General features: G+C 35.0%; 1 protein-coding gene across 1 annotated transcript in view; it reads left to right on the top strand.

Annotated features, from left to right (window-relative positions):
* Nucleotides 1-13,573, top strand: part of LOC150108437 (uncharacterized) — a 189,245-nt gene that overhangs the window by 116,740 nt on the left and 58,932 nt on the right. The window contains exons 6-8 of the mRNA XM_090390779.1: nucleotides 5,710-5,853; nucleotides 9,051-9,194; nucleotides 10,007-10,078. Coding sequence (XP_090246905.1) covers nucleotides 5,710-5,853; nucleotides 9,051-9,194; nucleotides 10,007-10,078 — 360 coding nt within the window. The remainder of the gene's footprint in view (nucleotides 1-5,709; nucleotides 5,854-9,050; nucleotides 9,195-10,006; nucleotides 10,079-13,573) is intronic.

The following is a 13,573-nucleotide window of genomic DNA, read 5'->3' as shown; positions in this document are numbered from 1 at the left end:
ACATGAAGACGGTTTGATTTTAAATCAGGTGTTGAGATAAGGGTGTACATTATCTCCACTGTTATTAATCTTTATGGATCACATTATAAAGGAAAGTGGTATTAAACCTGATTTGAAAATTGGAAATGTTAATCTCAGCTCTTTGCTTTATGCAGAAACTCTCATTACAAATTAACTAGAATATGCTTTCTACATTTTGGAAAATTATGGATAATATATATCAACCGTGTTTGAGTAAAAACTTTAGTTTAATATAAACCAAAATCAACACTTGCCATTTCGACCTTCATATCAAGATCATCTTCTGAGTATATACACTATATATACAGAGAAAATAGCTGCACTACAATTTACATGGTTTGCTAAAGTTACTGACCAACGGTTACAACAATTATTGGCCTGACCTCTGGTGAAAAAAAAAAAAAACCTTTACTACATCAACGTTAGAGTCCTATTATTATCTATTGGTTATAAAATTACATTGGGCTGGAGAGAAACATGTTTATATATATTAAAAACATGATATTAAGTATTAATATGTGCCATCCAAATTCTTGGAATTTTTATGCTGCCATTAGTGTCTATATTAGGGTGGTTAATCAGAATTTTGCAGGCTTCTTTAAATTTTCTTTCATACTAGGTTTTTGTATGGTGTACTTTTCCAATCAATTTGGTGTAGGGTGTTGAGAGCGTGATCTGAGAGGCCTGCTTCACCAAAATTGTTATATTTAATGTGTCTTTTGTGTTCTTTTTTATGTATAGGGATTGTACGTCCAGTTTCACCAATATAAGGTAAGTTGCAGGTGCAATAGATGCAATAAACTCCAGGATATTCTAATGCAATTAGAATATGGTTTTCACAACACAGTATTTTGTCTTCTAACATAGTTCTGTAGGATATGTGCCTTGTTTTGTATCATATCATCACATAAACACAATACCCTTTCATTTTTCAGCACAAATGAATGATATGTGAGATGTCACAATCTCATTCCTTCTCCAATTTCTTCATCTTCTTTTTTGCTTTAATTGGTCTTTTGCATTTGGTTTCCAGTTTCTTACTAATTTAATTATTATTTTTGTGTCTGTTCTGGGAACATGTTTATTTTCCATTCTAATCGAGTCCATATTTTCCATTCTAATCTTTTCTTTTTTTTAATCATTTCATTTATGGATTGTAATTGACATTCTTAATATTTTAATTTTTTATTCTATCAGATTTTGTTGAATTACTACTTTTCTGAGCATTTTTATTTCACATGTTAGTATTTATTTGTTGTATTTTTGATGTTTCTTTTCTTGTTTCACATGCATAGGTTTAAGAAGTGGATGAATTACTGATTTCTATTTATAGATTCTTACTTTTGCTTATTTTGTTATATTTTTATTTTCCCATATAGTTCAATTTAAACATCGCAATATTTTATTAGCCTTCAGAGATGGGTTCTTTTGCTTCATTCTATGTTATATTTTTGTTCGCAGTTATTTTAGTTTGCAGTTGTCTTAGTCTATTCCTAAGTATTTAAATTTCATTATTTGTTCTTATATTTTCATATTTAGTTTCACATTTTAGTTTGTACCAAAAATGGTTCTTTAGCATTTACCATTTTTTGATTTCTCTTGTGATATTTTCATGTTAAAACTGCTGCATATATGTTGGAATTTAAATAGTTGCTTTTGGAGATTATTCTCATATCTGCAAGTAATACTACATCATCTGCATATTGAATCAAATTTAAATTTCTTTTTTTTTTAATTTTTATTTTCTATTTAATTTCTGTTTCTTAAATTCTGTTTGTCTATAATAATGTTAAATAAATATGTACTTAAAGAATCGTGTTATCTGATTCCTTTCCTTAAAGGAATTTCCTGTATATTTGATACAGATTTTTTTTTTTTTTTTGTGTATATGTCTTTGATAATTTCCACAGGTATTTTTTGATGCTAGTACTTTCAGGATGATTTGATTCTGTTGAAAGTCTTTCTAAGTCAAAGAAACATATAAATATTGTTTCTTTGTTAATAGAAAGGGGGATGGTAAATCCCTTTATGTTTTAAAAACCGGGTACGAAACTCGGATCGAAATCACAGCTTTTAAAACATAAAGGGATTCACCATCCCCCTTCTATTAACAATTTCGCCGGTAAAATAGCCTTTTGGCTTTTTATATTTTATTGTTTCTTTGATTTGATTATATAAAGTTTGTGCATTTATTCGCCTGTCATTTTGTCATAACTAAAGGGACATGTGGTGTGAAAGTGTTGGACCTGGTCATTGGTTTAGAGGATATATGCATAAGTTAGGTGTCCTTATTACCTCCAGTTGGTGAGAGCAATCATGTGGTATTGACTTGGGAGGTTGCAAAATTTGTGGATTTCTCTTAAGAAGGGGTATATATGGAACTACAGGTTAGGCAATTATAATAAGCAAGCTTCGGAGTGAGCTTACAGCCGTCCCATGGCAGAACATATTGCAGGGGAAGGATGTTAGCAGTGCATGGGATAAAATCAGTAATTATCTGAGGAAGGCAATATCAGAATGTATCCTCATGGTCAGGAAGACAAACAAGGTAGGCGTTAGATGGAATGAGTAGTAGTGTCAAGCATGATCTGCAAAAAAAGAAAATATTATGGAGAATTTACAAGGAGAAAGGCGATTAGTATACATCCATGAGCAGTACAAGGCTCAAGCTAGGAAGGTTAGCAGCATAGTAAGAAAAGCTAAATGAGATTATGAGAAGACCTTAGCCAAGGAGATCAAGGGTAATCCCAAAGAATTCTTCCGCTATGTGGCAAGTAAAAGGAAGAATGATTTCGGAAGGATCACTTTAGTGGGTGCTGATGGTATTGAGTGACCAATTCAGATGTAATAGTAGTTACTGAGTGATCACTTTTTCGAGGATATCTCTGTACCTGTAGCAATAACCAATGTGAGAATTGAAGTTAATAAATCAGAGGTACTTGGTATATTGCAAAATTTAAATGCAAAAACTGCTGTAGGTTTAGATTGAATATCAGCTCGGGTGTTGCGTGAATGTGCAAAGGAATTGTCAATGCCTCTTACTTGGTTATTTAACTTAAGTTTGAACTCTGGTATGATCCCTAGGGAGTGGAAGGAAGGCATATTTGGCTCTAAAACTGCGGTAGTTAATTACAGACCAATCACTAGCTCGGGAGTGGTGGTAAAAGTATTGGAAAAGTTGGTTAAAGACAGAATTTAAGAGTGGATGGATCAGGGTATGATACTCTATAGGGCCAACATGGTTTTGTTAAAGGTCGATCCTGCCTTAGCAGTTTATTAACTTTTTATAATAGAATGACATCTGAGTTGGACAAAGGAAATGGCTACACAGTGGTACTTCTGGATTTTGCTAAGGCTTTTGACAGAATACTCCATGGAATACTGTTGTGCAAATTGGAGCAGATGGGCATGAATACTAAACTGGTGATATGGATTAGAGAATGGCTCAGGGAGAGATGCCAGAAAGGGGTGTATGAAGGAGCAGAGTCCAGAGCAGAGCTTGGGCTGTTATTGTTTAATTTGTACATAAATGATATAGGAAATGGTTTAAAGGGAGATATTCAGTTATTGCTGATGATGCAAAGTTGGGTAGTGCAATAAAAAAAAATCAAGCTGATGTTGAGAGTTTGCAGGATGATTTAAATAAGCTGGCAAAATGGGCAAAAGGTAATGGATGTCAGTTCAATGTAGAAAAGTGTAAAGTTTATTTTGGGATTAAAAGATTACCAGCTGTGTACTACATTGATGGAATGGTACTCCAAGAGATTGATGAGGCTAGGGACTTGGGGGGGGGGGGGTTTGAGGGAGATGAAGTTCATGGGACACATTGCTAAGGTGTCCAAGATTCCACATAGAATTACTTGGTTATTGAGGAACACGCTAACATCCAGAGATAAAGAGGTTATTATTCCCCTTTATAAGGCATTGATACTTCCACATTTGGATTACTGCACTCAGGTCTGGTCACCTAGATTCCTTGGAGATGAGGAGGTTGTGGAGAGGGTTCAGAGGAGAGTGACTAAGTTGATGAGTGATGTAAAAAATGCTCGCTACATTGATAGATTGAGAGCTTGTGGTTGCAGAGGTTGGTTGATAGGCAGAGAAGAGGGGATATGATAGAAAACATTTAAATCACTAAAACGTTTTTATAAGATTGATATAGGGGAAATGTTTCAGCTGTGTGATAGTGATGGAAGAACAAGAGGTCATCCCTGGAAATTAAGGAAAAGTGTGGTTAACAAGGGTGTGAGAATGAGGTTTTTTGCCTGGAGGGTGGTGAATGAGTGGAATGCATTGCCTGACTCAGTTGTGAGTGCTTCGTCTGTAAATGAATTCAAGAAGAGATATGATAGATATTGTTTTGATAGTTGGGTCTCCCATGATGAGTCTACTGACTCCATGGAGATACCCATAATAATAATAATTTTGCTTATTGCAACTAACATATACTGGTTTTATATGTGATTCTAGTTTCTTGAAAGGGGTAGTCAGAAATGAAATGTAGGAAAATAAATAATCAAATTAAGTGCCTCCATAGTGTAATAAAAAAAAAATGATGGTTCATTGCACCCTTTGACTGGAAAAGGCCTGAGTTCGATTCTTGTCATAATGTTCTAATGTTTTTAATGTTGATTTGGCTGATATTTATCTTGGCCAGCCTGGCTGGCCGAGTGGTTAGTGTATCCACTCTCCAGCCAAAAGGCTGTGGATTCGAATCCCACCATAGGCATGGATGTTTGTGATTGTCTGTGGAAATACTAGCAGTAGTGGTGGTGGTTGGCAGTAGATGGCTTAGGTGTAGTTGCAGTCAGTTGGTGGATTGAGTGGTGGAGACAGAGTTGTAGAGCAGGTGCCCTCCCTCGATGAGTCTTTGAAACCCCCGGAGGTGTAAAATAATAATAATAATAATAAGAGTAATGTTTATATAGCCCATATAAACATTACTCTTATTATTATTCAATTGAAGTGAGTTAGCCAGTCTCATACAGAGGTAGCAAGGTTTTTTTCTCCCAGAAACTTGGGGTTTCATTCTGTGTACAGGCAAATCAGCCATCAGAACACATGCAATTTACAAACAAAAAACACTGTTGTTGTTGGTAGTTGTGTAGTGGGAGAATTTAATAGTAGCGGAGATGATGAGATATTTGTAGCATAGTAGAGTACCTTCCTGCGATGAGTCCTTGAACTCCTTGGAGGTGTTATATAATAATAAATAACCTGTACACATGTATGGAATATTTCTTTTCAAAATGACAAGAGACTAACAAAATATTTTTAGCTTTATAAATGCAGTGTGAGTTGCTATATGTAATGTTAGATATTGAGAAAGCTTCTGTAAGATTGTATTTCATTTAGTCCCTTGATTATAGTACTAATAATTAACAACTAATATAGTAGACAACTACTATAATTAGTAGATGTCTCTTATTCTTGTAGCAGTTTACTGCCTGTTTTCCAAAGTAGTATTAAAGAAGTTATAATACCAAAATATGAAAGTGTATAATAAATGTATGACACTTTAAAAAAAAAAAAAAGTTTGCTTTCAGATATTAGTGAATCATAGAAATGTCTTTGAAACAATCTGGTCATATATTAAAGTAGTAGATTCCAGTATATAATTTGTCTTAACTGTTATTTTTTTATATACTTAATATGCACTTGAATACTCAGATTTTTTTTCTCTCCTAGTTCCCTTAGTAACAACCGAATTGTCAGCCTAGAAAAAGGAGCATTAGATAATTTAACTGTTCTTGAATCCTTGAAACTAAATAAGAATCGTTTATCCCACATCCCTAAAGATCTCTTTCGGCAACTACATTCATTAAAATACCTGTAAGTCAAGTTATTTTTTAATTAATTTATTCATATGAAATGCAAATTAATATTAAATCAGTATTAATTTGTTTTAATATTTATTTGTAGTATAGTTTTATTTATTTCTAATATTTTTTCTGTATGTTATATTCATTACATAATAGAAGGAATTGTTAAGCTATATCATAACTTTAATAATTCCATCTTGTTTTCAAGATGACTATTTATCTTAGATGACCAGGGCTGGATTTATGTATAAGCGACAAGCTACATCTTAGAGCCTTATATTAAATGTCTAAATGAGTGTGTCTTCCTTAGTATAGTTAACCTAAAATTTATTAAGCAGAGGAGACCTCTTAAAAGTTATAGCTAAGGGCCACAACAATCTTAAATCCAGCTCTGAGGATGACCATATATTTATGAATGAACATGAGATCTCTGGGCATTGTATGTGTGCATGCATATTGGAAAAAATTTACATTTGTAATGCCTAAGTTGTTTTATTTAATAAGTTGTATTCAAGCATTGTCAGTTTGGGGCTTAGTTGACCAGATTTATATTCTTTTGAATAAAATTACATATAAGTTATAATAGTACATCATACACAATACATGGCTTGTATAGCCAGCCTGGCTGGCCGAGTGGTTAGCGTATCTGCTCTCCAGCCAAAAGGCTGTGGGTTCGAATCCCGCTGTGGGCATGGATGTTTGTGTTTGTCTGTGGAAATACTGGTGGTTGGTGGTAGATGGCGTTGGTGTAGTTGCTGTCAGTTGGTGGATTGGGTGGTTGAGACAGAGTTATAGAGCAGGTGCTCTCCCCCGATGAGTCTTTGGACTTCCCGGAGGTGTCAAATAATAATAATAATAATAGCTAAATATCATGTAGGCTAAGGAATCATTTGGCTATACAAGGTATGTGTTATGTTCTTCAGGGAATCAGAATGAACAATGAAAATCATTTACCGGAACATTGAAAATAGACACCATAACTTTAAGCAGCATCACTGAAAAGAACTGAAGCTGGAGGAGCATTTAAAGAAATACCTTGTTAACAACTGATATTACCAAGAAAAGACCAAAACATGTGAGATCGTACTAAATAACTGTAAGATAATTTATTAAGACACAAAGAATCAGGAATTGAGGATAAGTGGGAAAAGCAGATACAATATTCAATACTAAACATGAATAACAGCTTGAATTGAGCCAGTTTGAAGTATAGAATGATCTTTCAAAAATGGGAAATTAGAGACTGTTTGTGTCTATGGTCCCACAAACTAGACACAAATAAGGAAGCATTATAGACACATAAGAAGTAGTAGAATAATTTTGGGGGATATTAGGGACAACAGCTGATATTAAGAACAAGGAAGTTTATTTTTTTGGAAATCTAAACAGCAGAGTAGGAAATGAATCCCAAATAGAGGCAACAATAATGGCTCATACCTGCTTGATTTCTGCTTGAGACACGGACTAGTCATTGCTTTAAGAGGTCTTGTCAGTTATGTTATTTTTTGATAGTAATGTCTTTAGATTTTTTCATGATACAAGAATGTATAAGAGATTTGAACTAGGAAATGACCACCAAAGACCTAGTGTTGAGTGGGATAAGAAGTATCCCAGGGAGAATTAAAATGTCTATTACAGTGTCAAAAAGTATTAGTTGAACAACTCTAGAGACTGAATGGAAAAATTTGAGGAAAAGCATTGACTCATATGATGAGTCAATGGTTTTTCTCAGAGCAGCATATGCTGAACCTACCTGTAGTGATGTCTCAAGAATTACAGTGAGGTTTTTCGGCATTGGTTTGACTTGCCAAAAAATTCTCAACATTAGCAAGACTTGGTTGATGGAGAATGATATAAGGATAGAATGTATGGGATATTGTATTTTAAGGATAGCACAAACATTATAGATATGTAGGTGGGAGAGTATTGCTGGTTCTAGCCAGATTGCAATCAAGAAGAGTACAAGTTCAGTGGAAGGTAGGGTTATATGTGGCAATGCATTTCAAACTATCTGGGTGAAAGATCAAGATGACAAAATGTATAGTTATTTGCTACTATATGCTAGGTTGTGCAAAAGATGTTATATAGCAGAATAACTCAGTGAATGCTAGGATGATTATTTATTATCGGGGAAGATGGAAAAGAGGAAAGAACACGTAGCTGGAAGGAAACAGAAGTTATTCAGCTATTGAAGACATAATTACATGAAACATCATATAATGAAGATGGAGTTTAATGGTAGTTTAACTGTAGCCACTTTGCCTCTGACTGGGACAAGGATCTTAAACTTTGAAGATGGCCAAATGTGATGGCCAATTAAGAAGAGGTATGTGTGGAAGAGCCAGTGATAATGACAAACTTCAGGGGCATCTTGAAACAGTGCAGTAGCATAAAGAACTGCAAAGGAAGGATGTCGTGAGGGAAGCAATATCATACTGGTCAGAAGGATAAATCCATGGAAGTTAAATGGATAAGTAACATCATTAAGCAAGAGCTGAAAAGTAAAAATTCATCATCATTAAATTCATGACATGTACCCTCAAGGGGTGCAGCATATATTAGTACTACATGAAAAACTTATATCATCACTAACTTCTTATCTACAATTTTCCTCCAAATCAATCTGTTACCTGTCAAGACTCCAACATTATCAGATCTTGTATTTCTGTCTTCTAAGACACTTTCTGCTGTATTAATCCACCTATATCTTGGTCTTCCTGTGGGTCTTTTTCCTGCCAACCTGGCAGAGAATACTTGTTTTGCTAATCTTTCCATAACTTCAAATAACAGGGGGTGTCCAGACAATTATTTGTAGATAGTTGTGTATATACAACTATCTACAAATTAGTTGTATATACACAACTATTATAATACACAATTATCTACTAATTATGTATATACACACATAATTTACACATTCAACTTTAGTTTAAGTTTATTATTTTAATCTCAACTTTGTGAATAAAAGTAAAAAAAAAAAAGAGGCTTATACTATTTTTGTGCATTTATGATGATTTTCTTTTATTTATGATGGATTAGCTTATCAGTTTAAATCATGTATATGGGGGAAAAATGTTTTAAATATCTACCATGTAGAATTTTAATGCTGAATTAATTGACTGACTATGGAGATTGCTTACTAATTGCAGGAAGAGTAATATTCTAAAATTTATACATAGTTTTTACAATGTGAAATTTAAATTTCAGTGAACTAAACAGGAACAGGCTTCGCCAGATAGAAGGGCTTAGTTTTCATGGCTTGGAATCTCTTGAAGTGTTAAAATTACGTTCCAGTGGTATAACTTTCCTCCTGGATGGAGCATTTTGGGGACCCAGAAATATTCAAATATTGTAAGTTTCAAATTCTTTGATATATAGCCTTGCTTAGTATCATTTAATATATGACTCTTTTTTTTTTTTTTTTGATATTTCTTCCTGATATTTATTTTCTGTATTCTTACCAATTTCTTCTCATGACATTTGTTTAGCTACTTTTACACATATCTTTGCTTTCTTACATTTTCTGTGTCTTCTTTAGGGCATCTGTCAACTTACTTGCTAGGAACTTTTGGTATGCTTTCTTCTTGTGCAGGACTGCTTTCTTAACATCTTGTGTCCACCATGGTGTTTTTTTTTTCTATCCTTGCAGACAATTCACCACATATCTCCCCAGCTGAATCAATCATTGTTTTTTCAGAGTTTGCTACAGAGACTCCAATGTTTGGTTCTTGTTTTAAAACTGTTTCATTTTTTCCTCAATAATAAATATATTTGTATAGTTGGGTCTACAGTTTACCTGTAAAAAGCTGCTCAACTTTAATTTTTTTTTAAAGTTTTTTTACATACTGTTCTTTTCTGTGATATTCATTTTTATCCTACTTAAAAGTAAGTGATGGTCACTTCCAGTTTCAAATCCTCTGTATACTCTTGTAATCTGAACCAGCATGAGGATATTGTTATCAACAATGATATAATCAATGAAGCTTGACTGTGTCATTACTTGTGTGAATAATGGTTAATGTGGACTTCCCACAATGGGCTTGTAAATATGCATAGATGCTCTGGTAATAATAATAATTGTGTTGCTTTTTAGTATTTATAGATCTTTTGTTTTCAAATTATTATATTTTTATGTTAATTTCTTTATTTTATATTTTCTACAGACATTTAGACCATAATAACATTAGCAGAATAACCAAAGGTTGGCTGTATGGTTTGGAATCATTGCAGCAATTGTAAGTAATGTTTATTAATGGTTATAATTTACTAAATTTTCATTATAGCTAAATTTTATTCTTGTTATTCTGCATGCTCCTCCGGGCAGTCCAAGGACTTATCAAAGGAATTGTTTTGCAGGGATGACCCTGATTTTTCCATTCTTAGTTGCAAAATGTTACTTATATCTTATACACTATGTGGAAAAAAGTGTCCAGACATCCCATTCCCCAACAGAAATGGAACATTACAATAGATCACATGCACTGGAATTCCTTTAAAACCACAGGTGAGCTCCTGAGACATTGTACAGTACTGTATATCATCTGCTCATGAGACATGGTGGCACGTGTTGAGCTTACTGACTTTCAACGATGTGCAATGAGGGCAGTCCAAGGACTTATCAAAGGAATTGTTTTCCAGGGATGATCCCGATTTCTCCATTTTGAGTTGCAAAATGTTATTTATATCTTATACACTATGTGGAAAAAAGTGTCCAGACACCCCATTCCCCAACAAAAATATAACATTGCAATAGATCACATGCACTGGAATTCCTTTAAAACCACAGGTGAGTTCCTGAGACATTGTACAGTACTGACTTTCAACGAGATGTTATTATAGGGTGCCATATCAGTAACCTGTCTGTGCATGCGATTGCAGAAAAATTGCAACACCCATAGTCAACTGTTCCAGATGTTATTAGTAAATGGAAGTATGAGGGACTTACGACTACCAAGAAATGTTCAGAAAGGCCACAAAATTGATGGAAAGTGGCAAGAGAGCTCCATGCTATCTTGCCACTTTCCATCATTTGGGGAAATTGTGCAGAGGAATTTCTTTGGTAATCATTTGCAGAGGAATGCACATATTTGTGCATTCCTCTGCACAAATCATCACCAAGGAATTGCAGGCATCAACGGGGGGGGGGGTGCATGAAGACAGAACTGCACAAGTTAAATTTCCATGGTCAAGCTGCTGCATACAAGCCATTAATAACTCATGAATGCGAGTAAGTAATGACTTGCCTGGTGCAAAGAACATCATTGATGGACCTAGACTAGTAGAAATGAATGGTATGGAGTGACAAATCACACTACTCTGTTTTTAAATCCAATGGTCATTGCTGGATGTGGCATATGCCAGTTAAATGCCATTGGCCAGCATGTGTCATACCAACTGTTACATTTAGTGGTGGCAGTGTTATAGTCTGTGAAAAAAATGCACGGTTAGCCTAGTGGCTTTGCGCTTCGCAACCACATGCCTAGGGAAGGAGTATCCTAGGTTTGATTCCCGTCGCCGACGTGAGGAGCTTAAGGATCTTCCTCAGCCATAGCCAAGTTAGCCGGTCTTGGACGTGGACAGCAGGGTTTTTTCCGCCAGTTTACCTGGGGTTTTTCATCCCGTAAGCAGACAAACCAGCCCCGTGAAAACACAGGGATACAGCCAGGAATACTTACAGGCATAGGGGTGACCATCCTATCCTCGTACTTTGGTTACAAAATCCAAGCATGCTTGGAAGGTTGTAGGCCTTAAAGGCCTGTTAAAAAGCCATTGGGATAGGATAGTGTTATAGTCTGGGGGATGTGTCTCATGGTATGAACTCAGACTATTGGTGGTTGTGGATGGAAACATGAACACCACAAAGTACTGGGACATTCTAGACAACACTGCACTGCCTACTCTTGACCAATTTTATGAAGATGGGCCATTCTTGTTTCAGCATGACAATGCACCATACCATAAAGCATTTTCCATTTTGACATGGTTTGAGGACATGGGTGTACAGAATTTGCAGTGGCCATCTCAAAGCCCTGACCTCATCCCCCTTTGGATGAACTTGAATGTTGGATTCAGGTTAGAACAACATATCCAACTTCCTCCTGCATCTGGTTACCAGCATCTCATTGAAAGTGTACAATGTAATTGTGGCCAAATGTGGGCCAACTTCTTATTGATTTTCAATAAATGCAGTATTGTGTGAACAGCACTGGTGTCTAGACACTTTTTTCCACATAGGTAGATACAAAATGTAACATTTCATAAGAGGATAAGGTTCCATCAAAGATAGCAAAAAAAAAAAGATATCAGGACTGTATAATGTTGGCTATAATGATAGACTGAGGACATGTAGACTGCAAAGTTTGGTGGATAGAAGACAAAAGGGAGAGGATATGATTGAGACATTTAAGCTGTTGAAGGGTTATTATTGGATTAACACTGGGGAGATTTTTCATATGGAGAAGGAAGAGAAGAAACAAGGATAAGGGGCTATCCCTGAAAGTTGCAAAAGGAAGTAGTGAGTAAAAGAGTGCGAGGTAAGTTTTTTGCATGGATAGTGGTGTGAACATGGAATGAATTACCTGAGAAGATGGTGAAAGTGCAAACAGTGGATGAGTTTAAGAAGTGGTACGATAGACATTATACTGACTAGTGTTGACCTCCCACAATTAGTATTGTGATTCCATAGAGGCCAAGAAAATAATAATACTTTGTAGCATTTTGTAATACATGTATTTATTGTGAAAATCCCTTACCTACCTGTATATTTCTGTTGTTTTTTTAATTTTTTATTAATTTATATGAATCCCACAAAAGGTACATTAGTAGTGTAGGTGAATAATGCTATAGGAAACCCTGCTTTAGAGACCAAACACGGAACTTTTTAAGCCACTTCAAACCTCGAATAAGTAGGGTAGTTTCATACTGAACGTTTAAATTTCTCTACGATCTAAATCTCCTTTCCTCTTTCTATTTCTTCAACTTATGTTAGTTAACTCTTCACTGGATCTATCATATTGGTTAACTCTTCACCAGATCTTTTTAACTATCTCTACACTCCACAGGACACAGTTGACCACATCTGAAAACACTAGTCAAGATGTGGTCTTGTTAAAGCCTTGTAAAATGGGTAAATAACTTTCTTATTTCTACTTCGGGTTCTTTTGAACATTGCAGCTATCTGATGTAACTTACCACTTACCCACTTTAGCAGTGCAGCCCTTAAACTTCAACTCTCTGTCCCAGTGGTGTAGCTAGGGGGGCGGTCCCGGTTGGCACTTTTCACGTGAGGCCCAATTTTATTTTTCGACGATTCTTCTACATATGTTAACTTAGTAATTTCATTACTTAATTAATAATTAGTTTTTAACAACTGTACTTACAACTAAAATAAACATAAACATAGTGTTTTAATTTCTTTCCCTACGTCATCTTGACTTTTTGTAATATTTTTGGTGTGTATTGAGAGGGGCGGCAAAAGCTCTAGCTACGCCACTGCCATGTCCACTATTACTCCTGCTTTCCACCATCATTGATCACTTTATAATACTCTACTTGCAGTGTCCTCAGTCCAAAATCTGTTCAAATCAGTCTGCAAAAATTCTGTATAAGCTATATCCCTTGTCACTCCCCCCCCCCTAACTTTGAATCATCATCATCATAAGCAAATAAGTAATATTGCCCTCTATAATTAATATAAAAGTTAAACAACACTATTCCAATTACAGAATCCT

This window comes from Typopeltis vanoorti, chromosome 3, assembly GCF_054136105.1.
Source record: "Typopeltis vanoorti isolate ZY-2024b chromosome 3, IOZ_Tvanoo_1.0, whole genome shotgun sequence".
NCBI classification, from domain to species: Eukaryota; Metazoa; Arthropoda; class Arachnida; order Uropygi; family Thelyphonidae; genus Typopeltis; species Typopeltis vanoorti.
This window is presented reverse-complemented; position numbering and strand designations above follow the sequence as displayed.